Here is a 22,605-nt window from a genome sequence, read left to right on the forward strand (position 1 = left end):
TCTAACTGATGTGTCACTATTCTTGAATTAATTAAATTATTACTCAAATTATGGTTAAGTCCTGAGTTGCCTAACCATAAACCTGTACCCAAATTTTAACCTTCAAACTCTTCACTGAAATGAGATTTCACTGTCATCTTTTTGCAAAAATGTCATAACTCACGAGGCTTTATATACTTCATGTACATCTTCTCTGTCTTTGTCTGGCAGGGTGTCCATGAGTCTGGTGGTCCCAGTTTGGAGTATTACCAATTGGAGTGCCTGGTGGAAATCGTTGTGTCTCCATATCTCTGCAATGTCTTGCACGATAGAAACAGGTCCTTGTTAGGTCAGTATACTGACACCGGTACTGCTACTACAGTGACGGTATAATGAGGATAATATCAACTTTGAGGCCTGTGACACTAATAAAACATGTGATTATGTTGTGGAAACTGTGTAACCAAAGTGACTTCTCTAAGGGTTCTTAATGCAATATCAGCATATGCCTGCACGGACATAAGAGACGGAAGAGTTGTCAGTGGCTTCACAGACAGTAAGGTGACAAACGATCACTACTACGCCCCTTGTCATTTCTGACCTGAAGCTGAGTGCCAAAACAAAAAGCTTCAAGACAGAGAATTGTTGAGTATGCAACCACTTCTACATTTACAATATATACATTTTCAGTAGAACAAAATTGAGTAGTAGTACACCATAAAAACGTTGGATTACGTTGGAGTTTGCAGCAACTGATACTTTTTTTTTTTTTTTGCAGTGATCAGTAGTCAATTTAATCAATTCACAAAACAATGGCAACAACAGCTTAACTGAAAAAGATGTTCTTATGTTATTTTTAGAAAAAAATGTGTGACAAGTCACTGCTGTCCCTAGAAGCTTTGGCAGCTCAATTCAGAGGTCAAAGGCTCTTTTATACTGTTTAAATCCTCTTAGTGGAGGTGAACCGCTTAATCCCCGGTGTTATGGTTCCATTCCAGAGGTGAATGTGGTTACTTCAGATCAGAACAACACTCATGACAATTTAAAAGTACAACGCACCTACAGCTTTTCTTTCATCTAAGCAGAAGTCTTATTCCTATAAGCACTTTTTTACTTTTTGAGTCTCAAATTTTTTTTCGCTAAAGGCTCCACGATTACCAGATATATTCTGTGTCTGTCTTACATTTGGTGATGTGTGGCTAGACTAATTTCCTTTTAGAGCATTTTAGTTTTCAGCAGAGAATTTTCTGTGGATACCTCTTTATGAGGAACTTCTAGTTGAATTAAATTACATTTTGACAAAGACCTCAGCCAAAAGAGGAAAATGAGGATATCTAATTTTTCCTTTAAATCACCTTTGAGTACCATGTCTGAGAAGTTTCTTAGTCATCTGGGTCACGGTAAAAACTGTAACAACCAAATATTTGTCTGTAATGTAAGCTGTCCTTTTTTCAGATTTGTTTCGTTATTTATTTATTTATTTTTTGGACATGCACAGCTACAGTGGATGTATTCTTATTCATCCAAATGGACCTGTTTACAGATTCAATGATTCCTTTCTATTTTTTTTTATTATCATTTATTATTTATATATATTTTATTTTTTGTGTCACCAGATGGGATAAGGATGGTCAAGCCTCAGTTTCTTCAGAAATCTCCGCTTTTGTTGAGAACATGTCAAATGCTGTGCTGAAAGTGGTGAAAGAAACTCTATTTTCAAGAATGCCTTTTGGATTTTAATGATGTTATATTCCCTGCTCTAGAATTTAAACCCAAATGTGTGGCAAAGACAACAAATAAATAATATACTCACATCAGTTTCTTGTTTCTCCTTAAACAGACTCTTATCATCTGCGGTCATCTGCAGTGTTGTCGGGTGACCCGTCCCAGCCAGAAATCACCATCACTCAGCATCATAGCACCTCAGACTCTTCGTCCCTGTCACCGCTGGTGGAGCAGGAGGGGGAGGTTTACCTGGAGAAAGTTGGCGGCGTGCGGCGCCACACAGTGGCTAATGCACACTCTGATGTCCGGCTGCTGTCGGTGTCAAATAGAATGTACACTGGGGTTGAGAAGAATGGCAGGGTGGGGGGTGAAGAAAGGGTTTTTGGTGGGAGATAAGCCCGAGGACATGATCATTCTTAAGACAACCAGACATGGTGGAGTCCTTAAGTGGATCCGGAGACCGTGGACATGTAAAACAATGGTCATTTGAGCTGAAATGGGACGGAAAACAGAAGGACAGGACAGAAACAATTCCTATAATGGCAGTTTATTTTTATTAACATGAAAATAGTCACATATTACTGGGATAAAACAAAAAAAAAAAAAAAAACAGCTATTAGAAGGACAAAAGGGGAACACAGAAAGCAATACGAAAATTACATAAATGAAAGGACAAGAGAACGGGGGAGTGAAAAACAGGACAGAAAAGTAGAAATGCAGTGAACAAGACGAGAAGAATGTCTGAAGAGCAACCAATACCCTTTGATGTCATTAAAAACCAGGCATAGTGTCTGTATCATTAGGTTTCTTATGTGAACAGACGTGTTCACTGCTGTCCTTGAGTCACATCACGGTGTTCTTTTTTGGGACTGATACTGAAAGTTAAAGCAATGTTAAACATTGACGCTATAGATCGTGATTACATGATGCGAGTCATTAGTTTCATCATAGGATTTTTCTTTATTTTACCAACTTTCTACATTGTATAATAAAATTATATGACACAAATCGAATGTATGTGGTGAGAAAAACTGGAAACAAAACAAATGACATCTCATATTAATATCTTATATTTCTACATTGGCAGATTCTTAACAGACTTCCTTTTTTTTTTTTTTTTTTTTTTAACATAACAGGGAATATCTTGCTTTCTTACTGTGTTTAAGACCATCAGTTGTGTTTGCTCGTTTTGATAAAGCTTACTGTATGGTACTGCAGGATACACAAGTAAACTGGTACTCTCATACTGATTATATTTTAGATTTCTAAATTGTGTTCTTGATTTCCTGGCCAATGAGCCAATGAGCTTAAATTGGAAGAATATGCTCCCTTTTGCTCATTCCTGTCAATGCTCTGCCACAGGATATTTAAGACAGTCATCTTGATATCCTAATACTAATGAAATAGATCAAGCCCTCAAGTACCGAATGCATGAACTAGTTTTTCAGCATCACTTTGATACATGATTGTAATTTTTATAATTTTGTATAAATGAAAGTCAGTCCTAGACAGGTATTTCATATGGGGGTCAGAGGATGTGTTCTGGTTGTTTATGGCCAAATACAGTAATTTAAATTTTGTAGGATATTCCATCCAGACTTTTATGTCAGGCTGGGGGCTGTAGTTGTGTCACCCATCTTCATAAATAAACATAGCACATCATCATCTGCATAGAAATGGAAATGTATGCAGTGTTTCCTCATAATACTGCTTAAGGGAATACTATAAAATTGGTCTTAACACTGAAACCTGTAAGGTTTCATAACTTTTGTATAAGAATCTTGACATGGACAAACTGAAATCTGTCTGATAAATCATCATTCAATACAGCCCATTGTCTTTTTCTTAGTTCTTGTTGTGGTCTGAGTTTCTGTAGTGTAGTGGTTATCACGTCTGCCTCACATGTGGAAGGTTCCTGGTTTGAGACCAGGCAGAATCTGTTTTTTTTTTGTTTTTTTTTTTTTATATAACCTTAATTAACCACACAGGGATATTTAACTATCTTACCTTATTGTATTTTTGTGTCAAGTCGTTTAGAAAAAGATTTGAAAGATATTAATGTTATTAATATGAATATATTATGCTGTGTAAAAAGTATGCAGTATTGGCAGTAAATGAACACAGTCCAGTTGTTTCCTCACAGGGAGGCGTTGTAGAGTCTTATGGCCTGAGGGACAAACAACTGCCTTAACCTGTTGTGTGTAGCAGCCTGTCACTGAACAAGCTTCTCTACCTGACCTTGGTGTCATGTAGACGGTGGCCGATTTGTTCATGTTCATTGTGAACACGCTAACATCACTTCCTGATAATGAAGGACGTCACTGAAGTTATACCATTGTGAAAGCATAACCAAAACCAAATATTGGCCACAGTGTGAGGACTACTCATCCAAATGCTGTAATGCCACACTGTAAAAATATTGCAAGGCATAAAAATGATCTTTAAGTCCAGCAATGAAAAATAAATCTGTGATCATAATGTATGTAATGTACTGCAGAGGAATGGCCCTTGTGTACTAATCTTCTTCTTGATCAAGGCCTTCACTATTTAGTTAATAAAATGTAAGAGTGAGAAGAGCCAGAGCCCAAAATCACCTTAATAACCAACAGTCAAAACTCATTTAATTAAATATGATGTTGTATATCATTGGTAGTTAAATCTTTCACAAAGCATTCTGTTTTAAAAGTTCTTCACAAAGTTCCTCAGAAGATTAAAAATACCCAATCTCTTCATTTTATTTATTTAAATAACTAGTGACTGTAACAGTCAAATAGATACATTATTTCACTCTGTGTTGAAAAAGAATACTCAAATAAAATAAAAGTACATAGAATTTGTGTACCTGTGCAGTACACCAGTAAATGTATGTGTCACAGTCCACCACTGGTGAGAGTTTTAGAAATATTTTTAAAAAAAAAAAAAAATACAAAAAAATTACAAACCTTACAATGTTAACTACAGCCTCCCCAAAACATATTCACATACTGTATGGATCTGTCACTACATTGGACTAGATACATATTAACATATATATGGCTATGTCAGTTTTTTTGCCTGTCTGGGTGTTATATGGCACACGCTAAATCTACAACTCATTTACAGTAATGTGTAAACATTTTAGACAGTAGTGTGAAGTAATGATGCTTTACTAATCAGTTACCTTCATAAGAGTAAACATTTGGTGTGACTATATGTCACACGATGAACTGGCAGGTATGTTTTTCAACCAACTAGAAAGAACTTGCGTCAGTCATTCTGTGGATTTCAGTAGTCTCTGTGTCTTCTGTCTCCATGATGCTGAGATCAGGGCTCTGTGGGAGTCACACCACCTGTTGCAGGACTCCTAGTTCTTCCAGTGGCTGAAGATCATTCTTCATGACCCTAGCTGTGTATTTGTCTTATTGTGTGATAGGAAATAATCCAAACATCTGAAGCTCCTGGTGCTCAGTGCTGTATTTTACTGCATGTTGTCATTTCTTTACACCTATGACCTATGTCTTACTTCTGCATGTCCACTCACATATTTCAACCATTAGCCTACTATTTGCGTTGACTATTGTAACATCACTATGGTAACCAGGTCCAAAAGTCTGCGTTTCATCATTGATGGCTGATACAGTTGTCTGGCTCCTCCTGAGAGTCATCTCCTCTCACCATCGCACTCTAATAGGAACTTTATATGACTGGAAATTTTGTCCTTAGCATCAGGTTCCTGTCTTCTGATTTGCCAGCCAGCAGGGCACCTCTCCACACCTGGGAAATCGATGAAACAGATGAACAGATTCCTGTATGTAAATCAGGGATATCTTTTCATGTTTATAAGTTAAACCAGGGGTCTTCAACCTTTTTCAGGCCAAGGACCCCAAACTGATGGAGAGATTAATTAGGGACCCCCACCTACTATATGTGTTCTATATTAAACTCGGCCTAGTGCTATTTATAAAAATACATTATTATTATCATTTTGCATTCAGTATTAAGCTATTCAAATTATACACAGGTTCAAATATTATTATTTTTTTTTATTTTAAACAAGCAACAGTAGGGTGGCAGATAGATAGATGCGGCCTCATCATTGACTCAGCAGTGATAGGGGCGGGGCCTAGTGTGCGCAGGATGCTTAGATTGACAGGTCTCCACTAGTTGGTGCTGTGTGAAACTGCTGTTGCGACAGAATGACTGAAGTGCTGACTGAAAGATAACGTCATCTGCCTCCAATTATCCCTTTACTAAAATATGTTTGATTCATATTAATATGATGTGAGAATCAAAGATTTTGCCATTTTTCCTATGAATTAGACAATTTCAAGAAGCTATGATTTCATTATTATTATTATTATTTCTAAATATACATGAAAATAATTCAAATATTGGCAATAAAAAAATAAAATTTCAGTCAGGTGCCCATAAACATATTTCAGTCCAAACACAGTGCAGTCTAGATTTGACCAAATTCACCCTACACACAATGAAAACAGAATTTGCTTGTTATATTGTTGCCTCTTTTTATGACTGGGCATTATTGTTTGGTGCAAAAACAGGTTCAAAAGTGGATTAAATGGAAGTGTATATTGTCCTAAATTCGCTTTTAGGTGTAAAATTCTACATATTGTTGTCCAGGGAAACAGAATGAGCATGTGTTTAGAATAGACACCCAGCCATCCATGTGACAGAAAAGAAGACATCATACATCACACCAAGCCATCTTCTTCCATTGCTCCTAGGTGCAGCTCACATATCTGTTGTGGGCACTTCAGGCACTGGAGAGATGAGCATGGATGCCCTGGTCACACTGAACTGTGGCTATACAGCACCATACGAAACAAACTGTGATGCACTGTGTGTTTTGACACATTTCTATCAGACCATTTTTTTCCCCAGCAATTTGAACTATATGATTAGCTCATCTGTTGATGAGAGGAACCAGTTCAGTGGTTGTGACCAGATGGTCACAATGTTATGGCTAATTGGTGCATTTAATTTTTTTTTGTTAAAATACCATGTTTTTTGTTCTCTGAATGTAAGCTTTCTTATCTGTGAAGGTGTGTAATTATTCAATAAGAGGTGTCAGATTTTTGAGATGAACACCTTCATCTGCCACCTACTGCTTGTCTTGTCTTGTCTTGTCTTGTCTTGTCTTGTCTTGTTGTTAAATTGAAAATGGGCCATTTTGGTACCACTGTGCTTGAAGAGAGCTCCACGCCTCCACAAACCTCAACTCGTCAACTGTATTATTGTGAATTCTTGTGACCTGTTACACCCACTGCCACACATGAGAATGTCTGAAGTCAGGTGAGAAATGAAATATGTGTGTACCTCTCTCTCAGTGTTGGTTGGCTGCTCAGGAAGCTGAGCTGCTGTTCTAGACGACAAACTCTGAAGGCTAGATAGCAGGATGAGAGGACCAGCAGGAAGACACTAAGAGAGACAGACATCAAAATTAGAATGAATGAAAACAACAAGTAAGGCAAGTCATATCTGAATGCTAAGCATATGTCCTTGTTGGATGTAGAATCTATTTCTGACAAGTCGGATAGACATAATGCTGAAGGACTGTCTCCATGGTCAGCGTTTCTCGTTTCTGAATATTTACTTTCCACTTGTGCATTCAAATGATTTCATCTCTCATGCTTTTTCTTTATTTGAGACTGGAGCTTGTGCTCAATGAACTCAAGACTAAACATAACTCATCCCCATCTGTGGATCTTCGGAAAGACATATACGTTGATAAGTCTGCTTTAGAAGGTTAATTAACGAAAAAGGCAGAAAGATCGACGTTCTTTACGTGGCAAAGATGATGTGAATTTGCTTACAAACCTAATCGATATTTAGCTTATCTTCACAGATAAGCCAGACAGTTCTATCTTCACAGATAAGCTAAATAAAGCCGGCACAGAATGTACCCAAACTTGTCTAATTTGTGTACTAAATGTCAATCAGTCACTGGTCCTTTTTTTCATTGTTTGTGGAGCTGTCCCTATATCTGGGCTGGAATGCAATTCCAGCAACTCAACCTCACCTTCAAACAACAACAGCATCTTGGGCCAAAGACTTGCTTGTTGGGGCTCAATGATTAACTCCATGCTGATCTACATAATAGAGACACATTCTGCTGCATTGCACCAGAAAATCTATCCTGGTCTTGTGGATCTCCAATATAGCCAGTAAAGGACAAACCTATTACTATTTGTCCGATTATTTGATTATTCAGGCTTCAATGCCTCTCAAAGGATGAGATGGGGGCTCATTGACCAGGGAGCAGGACATACTCTCACTGCCATTAACCTAGTGGTAAACATGTGACTTGAAAGCTCTCATAACATCTCATATAAGTCTTTTATATGTATGTATGTATGTATGTATGTATAATGCATGTATCATCACCTTGTTAATAATATTCTGTGATATTCTGTTTCTCTGTGTGTGTTGTCTGTCCCTGCTTTGCTGAGTTCAATAAAAATATTGTTTTAAAAAACAAAACAAAACAACTTCATCAAATAATAACTCTATGATGCATCTCTGTGCATGGTAGAAGAAGTATTCAGGTACAGAAAATAATGCGTTTAGAGAGGACACTGCAAGTAAAATCTGTACACTTAAAGGTTCAATTAAATGAACTGGGTCTTTTAGCATGGTCTTAAATTTAAACATAAACATATCATTTCTAATCACATTTAACCATGTATTTACTTATACTTGCATGGTTCTCTCTAGACTGATAAACTTTTACACTGAATTATCAGGAACATGTATATGTATAAAATAGACGGAAGCAGAAATATCAGTGACAGGGTGAAGAATTTTAATTGTTCAGTGAATGAACATCTGAACGTGAAAAGGTGAAAATGTGAAAATGTGTCGCTTCATACAGATTATCCACTGGCTGGCAGCACAGTTCTTATATGCCTCTGCTCCACTAAAAACACACACACTACCTGTTTTCTGTCTCCTTTACTAGGTGGACGAATAGTTTAGATGGTGAATCTTTATGTTTGGATCTTTTCTGGATTATATGCATGTTTTATGGACAGTGTAGAACTCACAGTAGAATGAATAGTTTCAGAAGGTGGTACTCCATGTGGCCCAGTTCAGGTACTGGCTCTGTCAGAAGGATCTTCTCTGTTTCCAAACTGCTATCTACATAGAGAAGCCACAATTAAGTATCTCAAAATCAATACTTGATTATCTGTAACTGGGAGCTGGATGCTGGATCATCAGGTGGGTGAGCATACCAGTGAGTGTGTGAGTGATGAAGGGTGTATCAGTAGCAAGGCTGGGGGTAGAATTTCCAAGCAAGTCTGGGAGGGAGGAGGAGACAGCAGGGAGAGATGGTTTTCTCCTCCATTTCAGTACCTCTGGATACTCATCCTGACAGAAAGACAGAACCTTTGAAACATCCACAACAACTGTAACAGCGTAAAAAGGTAGCTCGGAACATGTGTAGTGATGTCTCACATTTTCTTTTATAGTGATGACTGATGACTCATTACTACTTTTATGTCATTAAATAGTGATGCTCTATCTGTAGAAAAATTAAGATAGGTTTGGATAAGTTTTCTAGCTGCTGACAGACTTGACAAGATACCTGGTGTTAATGGTATATAACCTCACCAGTTCAGAGCAGAGAACACCTCATCTGTGGTCTTGGCACCAACCAGAGGGGTTGAAAACACAGGGGCAAGTCCACTGATGAAGTTTGACTATATGAAAGTCTTTGAAAACATGTCTTACTTGTTCTACTGTGTTAACATGGTAATCGTTTTCCTAAATTCGCTAATTTACTTTAATTTCTGTTAAGGTGGGCCATAATAGGATATACCATTGTTGTCTGCAGGCAGTTATTCCCAAAAAGATGAAATGCCTTCTTGTTTTAATAGAGTAATAAAAGGTTAACAGTATTCTTTATTGATTAAAAATCACCTGCACTTTAGGTAGCAATAAACAATTTTGTGTATGTATATATATATATATATATATATGGTAATATTCGGCAAACTGGTAATTCACAATGAACATTTTAAAGTGTTAACTTTATCTCATCTTCCGTACCGCTTACTCCTACACTAGGGTCGCGGGGGTTGCTGGAGCCTATCCCAGCTGGCATCGGACGAGAGGCGGGGGACACCCTGGACAAGTTGCTAGACTATCACAGGGCTAACACTGAGACATACAACACTCACGCGCACACCTAGGGTCAATTTAGAGTCACCAATTAGCCTAACGAGCATGTCTTTGGAGGTGGGAGGAAGCCGGAGTACCCGGAGAGAACCCACGCAAACACAGGGAGAACATGCAAACTCCAGAAACACTTCAGAAAGGCTCGAGCTGGACTCGAGCCCTCGAACCTTCTTGCTGGGAGGCATCAGTGCTAAACACCGAGCCACTGTGCCGCCTGTGCTAACTTCAATTTCATTCATTTTTAGCCATCATATAGGTTATTTTAATTTGTCTTTCTTGTGTAGATTAGTCTTCAAATAGGTTTGCAGTCTATACTACTGTATACTCGTAATATCTAGTATCTTTTTTTTTGTAATGCAGTGTTTATTGAATTTTGAAAAATGCACAGCACCATGTAATACAACAATTAATTAGCCCCTCTCCCTCCCCCCACCCATCCCACCCAGCCCCACCAACACATTGCCCTCAAGGCTAAATATCAGATCTGAGACAAAGCATACAGTTTCCAATGTATAAAAACAATGATAGTAATAGAATAAAGGTATAACAAAGAAAAGAAAAATAGGTATACACATCTATTTGCAAAGTAACTCCTTCACCATTTCTATTCCAGTTAATTGCTGCCTTAGCATGGTTTACTCTTGCTGATGATAGTTCTAGATACAAAATGTCTAGCGGTGTGTATAACCAGTGTTGAAAGGTCATGAGGCAGAAGCCATCTCTGGACCACCAATTTCTTGGCAGCCAGCAGTGATACCTGTTAACCTCAGTTTAGGTGTTTTTACTGTGATGAGAAACCTTGAGTCATCAAGCAAAAGGTGTAGAGCAGGATCCACTGGGAAATCAATGTTTGTCAAGGTAGATATTGTATCTACAATTGTAGTCCTGAAAGAGAAAATGTCCAGACAGCTCCACACAGAATGCAAAGTTCCCACATCACCAAATGGGCAAAAATTACAATAGAAATGGGGCGCTAACCCCATCAAATATCAGATAGGTGCGATAACATATTTTCAAGTGAATGAACTGATGATTGGGAGTTTTTGACGATATTGCCATATTACTTCCCAATCTAGAGCTTCCTTTGGATTTCCAATGTCTCTTTTCCATTCTTTATTCAGGCTGTCTAAATGTTTTTAATGTGCACACATAAAAGAGTAAAGAAATGAAACTCGTCTTCTAAGGGCTTTTTGAATGGTTTCCACAATTGGGTGTGGTTTTAAGTTTGAACCCCATTGGATATTATGACTTAAGAGCTGACCGTGACTTAAGATAATGAATGAGAGAGTGTTTAGGAACATCATATTTTACAATAAGGTCACAGAAACTCAATAATGAGGCCACACTGTTTACATCTTTCAAATCATATATGCCCTTGGGCACCCATGGACCTGGAGTGAATGGTTTATTTCCTGACAGTAAACTATGATTAAACCATAGGGGAGAGTTTTTGTGCCACTTCATGTCCTCACCTAAGTATTTTTCCACAGCTCTGAAAGTTGTCAACACATAGGATATAATTGGGCCACACCGTAAAGAGGATTGTCTAGTTGAAGCACTTTAAAATAAGTAATACTGCAGTCTCCCTGGGGCCACAAGACCCCTTTCAATCTCAATCCGGGAGGTCTGCGCCTCCAGGTTCATCCAGTGTCTTATGTGTTGTAGCGTAAAAGATCAATGGTATAGTTTGAACCACCTTGTGATTTGGGTAGTTGTAAAGCTGACCATTTTATCCGTGGATGCCTTATTCCATATAAAGGATTTGAGCAAAGAGTCCACCTTCTTCCAATAATCAACAGATGGAGAGAGAGGTAGCATTGAGCTAATGAAATTAATTCAGGGAAGACAATTAATTTTGGGGGGGATGCCTCCCAGTGAGAAGGTCTGGGTTCGAGTCCAGCTCAGGTCTTTTTGGATGGAGTTTGCATGTTCTCCCTGTGTTCACATGGGTTCTCTCCGGGTACTCCGGCTTCCTCGGACCTCCAAAGTCATGCTCGTTAGGCTAATTGGTGACTCTAAATTGATCCGATGTGTGCATGTGAGTGCGAATGGTTGTTTGTCTCAGTGTTAGCCCTGTGATAGGCTGGTGACCTGTCCAGGGTGTACCCCGCCTCTCGCCCGATGCCAGCTTTGATAGGCTCCAATAACCCCTGCGAACCTAGTGCAGGATTAAGCGGTACGGAAGATGAGATTAGATGAGATTTGGGCTGGTACAAATGATGGAAGGGGCATCCATCTATTAATATCATTTTCTACTTTCTTTAATATAATGCTATAATTCATTTTGGCAATAGCAGACTCGGATGATGATAGCTGAACACCTAGACAGGTCACCTGCTTAGTTACAACAGTGTCTTTTGGGAGAGCCAGCTCACTTTCATCCACATTGAGGAGCATGAGAGCAGACTTCTTTAAGCTGGTTTTGAGTATCTAGTATCTTATTGGAGCTTGTCAGTCATTGTAAACACTATGACGTGCATGAAAGGTGCTATACAAGTAAACTTTGTCTATGCTGAAGAAAAACTGATGATGTGTCATTTTTGTATTTCAACACATTTTGTATGAATGTAAGTGTTACCATAGACAGAGAGCTCGGCTCTTCCAGGTACTGTTTTAGACTCAGGCTTTTCCCATTCACCTAAACAGAAAATTGATAAGTTTGGTCAGAATTAAACTGGAACAGTGGCAATATTCTGGTAGATAAACAAGAACTATTGACTTCTGCCTGCGCCATTTAAGCCATTTCCATTTTCCAAACGTTGACTAAGACTGACTTGATTTGAAATTAAATAAATCTTAAACGCTGCTTCATATTAGTAGTAGTAATTAATATACTAATATTAATTATATTAAGATCATCACTCATCTGTTTATCAAGAACACAAATGATTTGCAAACCTGGAGGTGAGTGCAGATCCTCCTGAGAACGTCATAGACACTGTCTCTAGACAGCAGGGACACAAACACATACTAAAGACAGATAAAAAAAAGAAAGACAAAAAGCAGGTTATTGAATGCATTAAAGATAAGTAGAATTTAAAAATAAAGATTAACAGTAAACTGTAAAACTGACAATGTGTCCTCAAAGTGTGCTATGAATATGAGTTTTGGTGGTAACAGGCCATGATGTTCTGGCCTTACTGGAATAAGTAACCTAGCAACACCCACCAAAACATAAGCTGAGTGTTAAGGATTTGTAGTTATGGTCCGTCATATCAGCTTATATTATCCCTCTAAGTAAAATCTTCACCTGTAAAGAAAATAAATGTATCTCTGTTTCAACTATAGTAAAACATACATTTTAAGGAGATACCTTCTGTCCTGTATCCATAGTGATTGCCAAGCCATTTGGCACTAGGCCAGCTGTCTTGTGTTTCTTCACCAGTCGAACTGACACTACTGGTATGCAAACCTAATCCAGGAAACACAAATACAGAAATGTCACTGTAATTTAAACTTTATTGAGTGAGTGTTTTTTTCTGTACAAATTAAAGACTTTACATAGCATCAGTAAAGCTGTTGAAGCACTTCCTTCCTTTTCTCATGATATGACCACAGCAGCTGAGGGCCTCTGTTTTCCAGGAGACTGCACATCAGTTTATTAGTTCCGAATTTTAAAAAGTTTGCTTGGCAAATGAATCGTGCTCAGATGGGTCAAAGCACATTCAGAACTGATTGAAAAATGAATGAAAAGCTTCCCTCACCATCCCTAACTCATCTTCGGACCATTAACTGGATGTATTTTGGTATTATTTGGCATTTTGACTCCAGAACTGTTCTGCCTCTGTAAAATCTGTATATGCCACACTGTTTTCAGTACCACAGTGCCACTTTCTGGCCACGTGCAAATTGCTAAATGAGTGGGCAATTTCTGGGGAAATCACCTATGGTTTGGTAGAGCACTTATGTTAGCAAAGCAGATGGAGTGTCAGCTTTCGCATTGTTGTGGACTGAATTTTTTTTCACTGATGTCTTGGATACAATTTGTCCATGAGTATTTCAAGCTGTGTTTAAGTACTATAAACTGTGTAATTTAAGTTTGTAAATTAAGTTTATCTGAATTAGTTGATATGTAACAGGTTGATGAGTGACTGCAGTTTTTTTTATTTACATTTCAGTTGTAAATAGGAATATCTTTCCTATATTTTGTTTATCTGCAGTTTTACAAAAAAAGTAGGGAAACTTAAGAAAAACAAAAAAGTCACACTTTATCTTATTGTAGAAATGTGTTAGCTTCCTTTCAAGCTTTGAATTGACACTCATTGTGTGAACAGATTAAGAACATTGTTCAAAACAAATACTTTACCCAGGGATTATGTGACGAAACATTTAAAAGGTTTTGAGACTAGATGATTCCCCACAGGCTGGGAAATCACAGGTTAGTGGGAAGAGAATTAGACCAAACTGACTCCAGAAAGTGTATGGACAGATCTGACAGCTTACACACACCTGTTTGAATAATTTGAATAATAAAAAGTCTTCACTCACCTTGATGTCTTTACCAAACAAGTATGCGTAGAAGCAAAGCCAGTTCCTGGAGATGTACAGTCGTCCCTGCAGAAGGATGTCTCTTAACAATGCACATGAATACACTGCAGAGGGAGAACAAGAAAGCACAGATCACCAGACAGAGTAAACCAGAGGTGACATACATGCACAATGTATAGTACTGTTCTGTGGTTCTGTACTGTAAGTCACTGTCATATCGACTTCTACATCAGACCCCACCTTTCATCAGGATCTCTTCTTTAGGAACAGTCTGGAACAGTTTGTGGTACTGAGAGTTGTACTTGCTGACTGTCTGTGGAGACAGGGAGAATGAGTTGTTTATGTTTCACATAGTGAGGTTCAAATGACCGACACAAGTAGTGAAGATACTTCTATTATGCATTCATTTAAAATTTAATAGAAAATATTTAATAACAAATAAGACAGAATGTATCCCCCTTCGCTCTAATGACAGTATGCATTCAAGCTAAACAAAGGAGGCGTGGGAAACACTAGTAGAACTGATCTTTGCGTGTACATTTATTTAGAAACTACAGTTTTTTCCTAATGGTCTTTTTGGACATGCAGGACACGTGTCTTATCTTCCTGGTGCACTTTGACTGCATTTTTTTTTCTTTTTTCTTGAGGTTCTCTGACGCCTGTTTTTGCATCAAGGTGTCTGCTCTTGGGTTAAATTTACTGATGTTGCCAGTCCTTGATGTTGATTTTCTCAGAATAGTTGATTTGAATTATGCTTATAATTTACTAAACACTGTGACTTACTCTCTCCCCTCCGCTCCCCTCCGCTCCCCTCAGCTCCCCTCCGCTCCCCTCCCCCTCCATCATCTTGTGAGGGTCTCTGGTCTGGAGTGCTGAATATCTGACCTGTGGAGTTCTAAGCTACATCTGCTTCCGTTGCCTCATCAACCAGCCCAGTCTTCATGGTCTGGAGTGCTGTGTATCAGATCTGTGGAGCTCCATAAACTACATCTGCCCCAGTCTTCATGTCCTCCTCCAGTTGTCCACTCCTACCTAGATGAACAATTCACCAACCTGCCCATGATTCCTGTTATACTCACAAACTGTCACATAAGATCATCAGCTATGTGTTATATTACTAGACCCTACATGTTTCCTTCAGCTTGATGTATGTATCTATGACAGAAGTTTGTTTATCTTGTTTCTCCTGCTCTTCTTTTCTCTCTATCTTCTCTGTTTCTAACCTTCGGCAGATGGGTCCCTCCATATGAGCTGGGTTCTGCTCAAGGTTTCTTCCTGTTAAAAGGGAGTTTTTCTTTGCCACCTTCGCCCTCAGGCTGCTCTGGAGGTTGCAGGCTGGTTTTTGTGAAACATCTTGAGACGATTTGTATTGTTATTGGCGCTATATAAATAAAATTGAATTGAACTGAATTGAATTAGATCTAGGATCTTTGAAAGATGCTACAAACACTTCAACGGCAACGAAGACAACAGACTATGCATGTCAAAGGTTCTTATCATTGTGATATGATCTAGCACCCCTGCTTCTACTTAAATATAGCATGACAAGCAACCTTGTGATAAAGGTAGAGGTGCATTTACTTTTAGGCAGGGTAATCCAATGAACCAAAAGCAAGACAAAACATGGAAAAGAATGAACCACAAGCAGCTGTACAGAAACACAAGGGCACAAGACCAGCTAAATAGAGCAGATGAATTAACAGACTGGAGCAACTGGGAAACAAGCAGGTTAGTAAACAGACGACTTTAAAAACGACTGGGACAAAGACAGGACTACATATTCACACAAAGGGTGGTGAGCCACAAGTGAGTCAACTGAGGGAAGTACACACAGAGAGAAACTAATTACATACACAAATGAGGGGAAACACACAAGAAGTAGATCAAGACATGAAACACCAAGGAAGGAACTTTCAAAATAAAAATCCAGAAATGCAATGAAAACCAAACGGTTTCAGAAAATATTCAAAAACCCGATCTCATGATGAAACAAGAAGGCTAAAGTCTAAATATGTTGTATATGTTGCAGTTATTTCTTCTCACAACTGTACAAAGACAGGACTACATATTCACACAAAGGGTGGTGAGCCACAAGTGAGTCAACTGAGGGAAGTACACACAGAGAGAAACTAATTACATACACAAATGAGGGGAAACACACAAGAAGTAGATCAAGACATGAAACACCAAGGAAGGAACTTTCAAAATAAAATCCAGAAATGCAATGAAAACCAAACGGTTTCAGAAAATATTCAAAAACCCGATCTCATGATGAAACAAGAAGGCTAAAGTCTAAATATGTTGTATATGTTGCAGTTATTTCTTCTCACAACTGTATATTCAGATGCATAACAAATGTAATGTATCAGTATTAATAATGGTAATACAAATATTTTTCTTTATTTAATTTTTTTTTTATATGCATCAGTCTCATATAGTTTTGACACCCTGCATTGTTTAACTTTGTGATCAAATGCAAACAAAAAATATTAATATTTTTCTAACACAGTTTTGCAGTTTTGACTGTGAGATGTCTTTTTTAATAACATTATTGACACAGTGTATGTAGGCGTGCGATCCTGAAGTGGTCGCATGCAGGGTTTGGACCAACTGGGAGTTTAGCTCAGTCTTCCTGTCCTTCATGAGCCACGAACATGGTATGTGTGCACAGGTACATGTACTGGTCCTTACATGAACAAATATATGCTAATGACTCCCCACAGATTATTTCTTTTCAGTAGCGGTCAGTGTGTTTACAGGCACATCTTAATCCAGCTATGCTCTAAATTCGACTTTCTGAATGCAGCCCTTGTCCCAGTTTACATGCAACAGAGAAAATCGAATAACTGAGGGGAACATGTCCTCCACCACCACACTAGGTGGCGGTATGAGTCTTTTTACCGGGTTAATACGGCCCCCCCTTCCGGTTGACCTACTACGCCTATCACACACACACATACACACACTTTTTGTAGTTTTTGTATTTTATATTTTATATAATTTGTTTTCTCTGAACCTGCATGCCCCTTGTATCCCATTCTTGCCAAACTGCTGGAAATGTGAATTTCTCAGAGATGGATAAAGTATCTGTCTGTCTGTCTGTCTGTCTGTCTGTCTGTCTGTCTGTCTGTCTGTCTGTCTATCTATCTATCTATCTATCTATCGGCAGTAATTTGTTTTTTCACATGCATGTAAACGTACTGAGTGTCTAAGAGATGATGCCCGTGTCAGCAGCTTCTCCAGCTCAGCAGTCATATCAAGTGAGACAACTGAACAGAGTGGGCCAGGGGTGGTTGTGGCTCGGTAGATACGCTGGGTTGTCCAATGCAATGTCCAATGCACTTTGAGTACCAATAGTTCGAAAAATGCTATATAAAAGCAAAACCATTTACCATCTTCCATTACAAGCCCACAGCCTGTCATGTCTAAAGGGAGAACTCCAGGTTCAGAACAGATTTCCAGGCCTATAGGCAGGCTCCATGACAGGTGAATGACTCACAGTGGTTTGTATAGCACACCAAGAAGGCCAGTTTTGGAGTTGCCATAAGAGAAAGAACAGATGTTCTGTTACTGGCATTAAAAAAGTCAAACAGATGACAATGAAGAAGGTCAAGTGAGCTTCTATAGGTAAAGAGTGGTGGCCCCCTCTTTGACAATGCATATATTCACACCTTCTGAGAATGGACTACTTAAGCTCAGAGTGACTTAACACAACAAAAGTTGACTGATCAACCTACAGCCTGCCCCCTTAAGCCATCAATTTAGTAGATGTGGAGACAATGATCTCACATGATCTCATGATCACCACTACACAAGTACTTGTCAGTGTGCAATTATCTCTTTGGGTATTTGGTGATGTAGCGTCACAGAGTCTGTTGACTGTGGCAAGAAAGAGCCTCCTTTGAGGCACATGGCTGGGTGAGTCTTTGGTGAACGTGCTCCTGAGCTGCCTCAGCTCAATATGGACAGAATAAGAACTGCTGTCTATGCTGACTTACAACTTCCCTCTCATTTTCTTGTTTGTCATTGCCTCTACACTGGAAACAACAGATATGAAGCAGATGTCAGAGGTGCAGAAGGTAAACACAAATGGTGAGGTTTCCTTCAGGTCCATCAGTGTTGCTGGTCACCACATACAGCAGTGTGTTGGTCAAATAGTCTGTGATACAGGCCACAATGTCTTGGTCTATCTGCATCACTCCTACGGACAACTTAGAATCACCAAGCATGTGTTTGGACAACCTTCTTGTTGTGAGGCATCAGTGCTAACCACCACAGCACTGTGCCGACCCTAGCCATGCAGAGTTAAGTTAGGGTGTGTATGTAAGCGTCCAGAGATGGAGTTACAATCTGAGTTTTGTGCAGGTCTCGAAAATAACTCACGTCAAAGTGGAGATCAATAAATAATACCTTCACATGTGTGCCCAAGTTGACGCATACACAAAATCACAGCTCTTTTGCCGGTTGTCAAAATATTCTACTGCGCCTCAAATGATGTTGTTTATTTGCATACAAAGAAAGATCTGAAGAGCTCTGTGAGGATACATATGGAGGTGCATTTTAATGCCAAATGTGAACATGGGTACTAATGTGAGATCACATTGCCCTGGTCAGACTTTAATGCAAGGCCTGAACAGGGCCAAAGAGCTTCCCACTGAGGAAATCAAAAGAACAGAATACTAAAGCACTTAAGTCCGGTGTGTTTAGTATGTCAATTTATTGAGCATCTTTTGTACAATTCTTATTCTGTCAAACAAAAATCATTCATCTATCATTTTTCAAAATGATTCATTCTGCATTCAGCTTATTTGGCCAATCATTTGCTATGCGTGTATATGCTAAAGATTCCTTTGTGTTGCTGCCAGTATTTGATGAATAATGAGAATTGAGCTCTTTGTCTGCCTGTACTCTCTGCCATTATGGATATGGTGGTCCATTTTCATCAATATTCATCAGCCCCCCTAGTATTCCCAAGAAGCAGTTACATTTCTTTAGATATCCCTGTATGCTCAGTTTAAGTCTCATTGTTAAGTCTAGCACCTTATTAAAAGATTTCTCCAGATTTTTACTAGACACTCTAGACATTGTTTGTCAGCTGAGGCTTTAATATGAGGTTTCAGACTACTTCTTCCCTATGGTTGGCACAAAGCTTTAAACATTTACATTCAATCATGAAGCTCAGACTTAAACTTCAGGGTTTGAGCAGCTGGGGACTGTTGGTAGACTTTATCTTTCTGTCCACTCAAACTGATCATTCACACGGACACACACACACCCACCACTGAACGTGTTCACATGGAGACAATACAGATGCCGGAAACTTCTGCCGAGACATTAAAAGAAGAATTCAAAGAACTCCCGCTGGTCTGTCTGGTGTGCCGTCATTTTTTGGACCTCTCCCTTTGTGTGTGTGCTTGTGTGTGTGTGCACTTAAATAAGGTGGTTAATATTGCTTTGCTGAGAGTGAAGAACTTACTGATCCTCTGTAACACTTCTTCACATCTTCGTAGGTTAAATCGTCAATCAGTTGTAGTCTGCAAGATACACCAAATTAATAAAGATTAGACTCTCCCAAACTGAACCTAAATTACAAGAACTGCAAAGAATTAGGTCACTGGGTCACAGACAGTACTGTTGTCAGCAACAATACCCACAGAGTGCTGTGAAGACCAGTGTTGGCTATCAAGAACAAGCACTAGTACACTTTCTGCCTAATTTACTTAGCTTAAATGTTCTTTCATCAAGTATACAGAAATTCAAGTTTAAAAGCTTCTGGGACAATTATAAGAAAATACAATCCTGATCTTAAGACTATTACAAAATTGCAAGAATTTGCATTTTGCACTGTTGGATCTTAGAAAGGTTTTAAGTCGAGCTTCAAAATGCACAAATGAAGAAATGGGAGGAAGAGACCAAAGAGCAGGCAATTTATTGAAAATAATAATTTAAATGAAACAGGCTGTTCATCAGCTGATCAAAAGTCTAAGACCACAGCTCAAAAAAAAAAAAAAAAAAAAAAAACGAAACCCCCCTAAAACAGAATTGAAAGTCTCAAAAAATTAGTATCTCCACCATTCTTGTTGATCACTTCAAAAATTCGTTTTGGCATGCTTGATGCTACTGGTTCCAGAAGGCCAGTGGGAACGTCGCTCCAGGTGGTAATGATGGTAAATGGTGAATGGTCTTGCTTTTTGCTTAGCCTTTTGCTACCTACTCAAAGGTACTCAAACCAGTGCCAGTTGCACTGGGAGCAACTGGGGGTTTCGTGTTTTGCTCAAGGACGCTTCGGCATATGGCACACTCCGCAGATTGAACCGCTAACTGAGCCACAGCTGCCCCCATGGCTTCATGAAGGGCATCCATTGTTTGAAACTGACGTTCATATGTGTAACCTTCCCTGGCCATCCATCATCAAATGTTCTTAATCGGAGTTAAATGAGTGGAACATGCAGGATGATCCAAAAGATTGATGTTATTCTCCTGGAAGAAGTCTTTTGTCTGGCGGGCATTGTGAACTGCAGCATTGTCCTGTTGAAAAACCTAGTCCTTACCACACAGACGAAGGCCCTCTGTCATCAAGGATGCCTGCTGCAACATCTCTACATATCCAGCTGCTGTTTGACGCCCCTGCACAACCCGAAGCTCCATTGTTCCATTGAACGAAAAAGCAGCTCAGATCATGATGGTGCCCCCTCCACTGTGCTGTGTGGAAAACATCTCTGGTGGCAGGCCAACTTCAAAACAGCAGTCATCGTATTTGGCCCGAAAATCTCAGAGATTTGTCATCTTATCACCTGGTTTCTTTGGATGCATTGCCTTGTCCTCCAGTACTGCTGTCAAAACCCTTGGTGTTATATTTGACCAGGATATGTCCTTTAATTTGCACATAAAGCAGATGACCAGGACTGTGTTCTTTCACCTGCACCAAATTAGGAACATCCTGTCTCAGAGTGATGCTGAAATATTAGTTCAGGCTGGATTAGTATAATTTATTAGTGTGTGGCTGTCCAAATAGCTCTGTAAAAAGAATACAATCAATCCAAAACGCCATAGCAAGGGCGCTGACAGGAAACAAGAGAGATTTTATTACTCCAGTTTTAGTTCCTCCCATCGCCTCTCTGTATATCCCTAGAATATAATTTAAAATTCTCCTCCTTACATACGTGAAAGGTCTAGCTCCATCATATCTGAAAGACCTCATAGAACCATATTGTCCCAACAGATCACTACGATCTCTAAGTGCAGGTCTACTTGTGGTTCCTAGAGTTTCTAAAAGTAGAATGGGATGTAGAGCCTTCAGCTATCAGGCTCCTCTCCTGTGGAACCAGCTCCCAGTTTGGGTTCGGGAGGCAGACACTGTCTCTACGTTTAAGGTCAGGCTTAAGACCTTCCTTTTTGACAAAGCTTATAGTTAGAGCTAGACTGAACCATTACTTAGTTAGGCCTAGGCTGCTGGGAGCACCTATCTTATCACCTACACCCCTCACCTACACTTATTTTTTTCTCTCGCACCAAGTACCTATTGTAATTTCTTTTCAAATTTCTCCTTTATTGCTACTCATGCATTTGTGCGTATAGCATGTTAATAGCTGTGTGTTCCTCTTCCCATTTTTTCATATTATCTTTCTGCAGTTTTTTGGGAACAGATTTGTAACAACTAATCACATTTTTGATACATTTAAATTCCCACAGAAACTACACCATGTGTTTAAAAGACACCTTTTTAAACTTTACCTATACAACATCAATAGATTCTAGGTTTTAGACCTTTAAATGAACACCAGCTACTCACACATCTCCTTCCTCCCATCAGCCTATCCTTTGCTCTGAGCTCTGCTGGCTGGAAACGTGAGCAAACTGCACGTGCTGTAGGCACACACACTCAGATACACACAAACACACAATTCTGCAGCTTCTCATGCAGCTTGTTTTCTACGTGACAGGAATAACAGAGCAGTGAGAGAGGCTGTCCCTCTCTGTGGATTGTCTCTCCTGCACGTCTACTCAGCTTTTATCTGCTGCCAAATGCACGTACACATATACACACATATACACACATGTACACGGAGACACACACACACACACACACACACACACACACACACACACACACACACACACACACACACACAAAGGATTTTTCAGGACTAATGAGGGAATGGGTAATAAGAAGGAGTTGGAAGAGAATCAACCATACTGTTCACACTTTGTATTATAAATTAGTTTACAACAGTC

The 22,605-nt window shown here is 39.1% G+C and overlaps 2 protein-coding genes across 6 annotated transcripts in view; one reads left to right on the forward strand and one right to left on the reverse strand.

Annotated features, from left to right (window-relative positions):
* The window catches only part of prr5l (proline rich 5 like), a 21,811-nt gene extending 19,099 nt beyond the window's left edge, over positions 1 to 2,712 (forward strand). For 2 of the 4 annotated variants that reach the window (XM_047596871.1, XM_047596872.1), the window contains exons 8-9: positions 211 to 328; positions 1,820 to 2,712. In XM_047596871.1, coding sequence (XP_047452827.1) covers positions 211 to 328; positions 1,820 to 2,100 — 399 coding nt within the window. In that variant the 3' untranslated portion in view covers positions 2,101 to 2,712. Of the gene's footprint in view, positions 1 to 210; positions 329 to 1,595 lie in introns of all 4 variants that reach the window. The other 2 variants (XM_047596874.1, XM_047596873.1) reach the window with 2 other exon arrangements.
* LOC125015176 (GRAM domain-containing protein 2A-like) overlaps positions 2,236 to 22,605 on the reverse strand; it is a 26,108-nt gene continuing 5,738 nt past the window's right edge. For both annotated transcript variants that reach the window (XM_047596870.1, XM_047596869.1), the window contains exons 5-14: positions 19,847 to 19,904; positions 14,611 to 14,683; positions 14,371 to 14,474; positions 13,196 to 13,294; positions 12,781 to 12,852; positions 12,461 to 12,520; positions 8,937 to 9,072; positions 8,748 to 8,841; positions 7,021 to 7,122; positions 2,236 to 5,457 (exon numbers count right to left, since the gene is read on the reverse strand). In XM_047596870.1, coding sequence (XP_047452826.1) covers positions 5,409 to 5,457; positions 7,021 to 7,122; positions 8,748 to 8,841; positions 8,937 to 9,072; positions 12,461 to 12,520; positions 12,781 to 12,852; positions 13,196 to 13,294; positions 14,371 to 14,474; positions 14,611 to 14,683; positions 19,847 to 19,904 — 847 coding nt within the window. In that variant the 3' untranslated portion in view covers positions 2,236 to 5,408. The remainder of the gene's footprint in view (positions 5,458 to 7,020; positions 7,123 to 8,747; positions 8,842 to 8,936; positions 9,073 to 12,460; positions 12,521 to 12,780; positions 12,853 to 13,195; positions 13,295 to 14,370; positions 14,475 to 14,610; positions 14,684 to 19,846; positions 19,905 to 22,605) is intronic.

Source organism: Mugil cephalus, chromosome 10 (assembly GCF_022458985.1).
Source record: "Mugil cephalus isolate CIBA_MC_2020 chromosome 10, CIBA_Mcephalus_1.1, whole genome shotgun sequence".
NCBI classification, from domain to species: domain Eukaryota; kingdom Metazoa; phylum Chordata; class Actinopteri; order Mugiliformes; family Mugilidae; genus Mugil; species Mugil cephalus.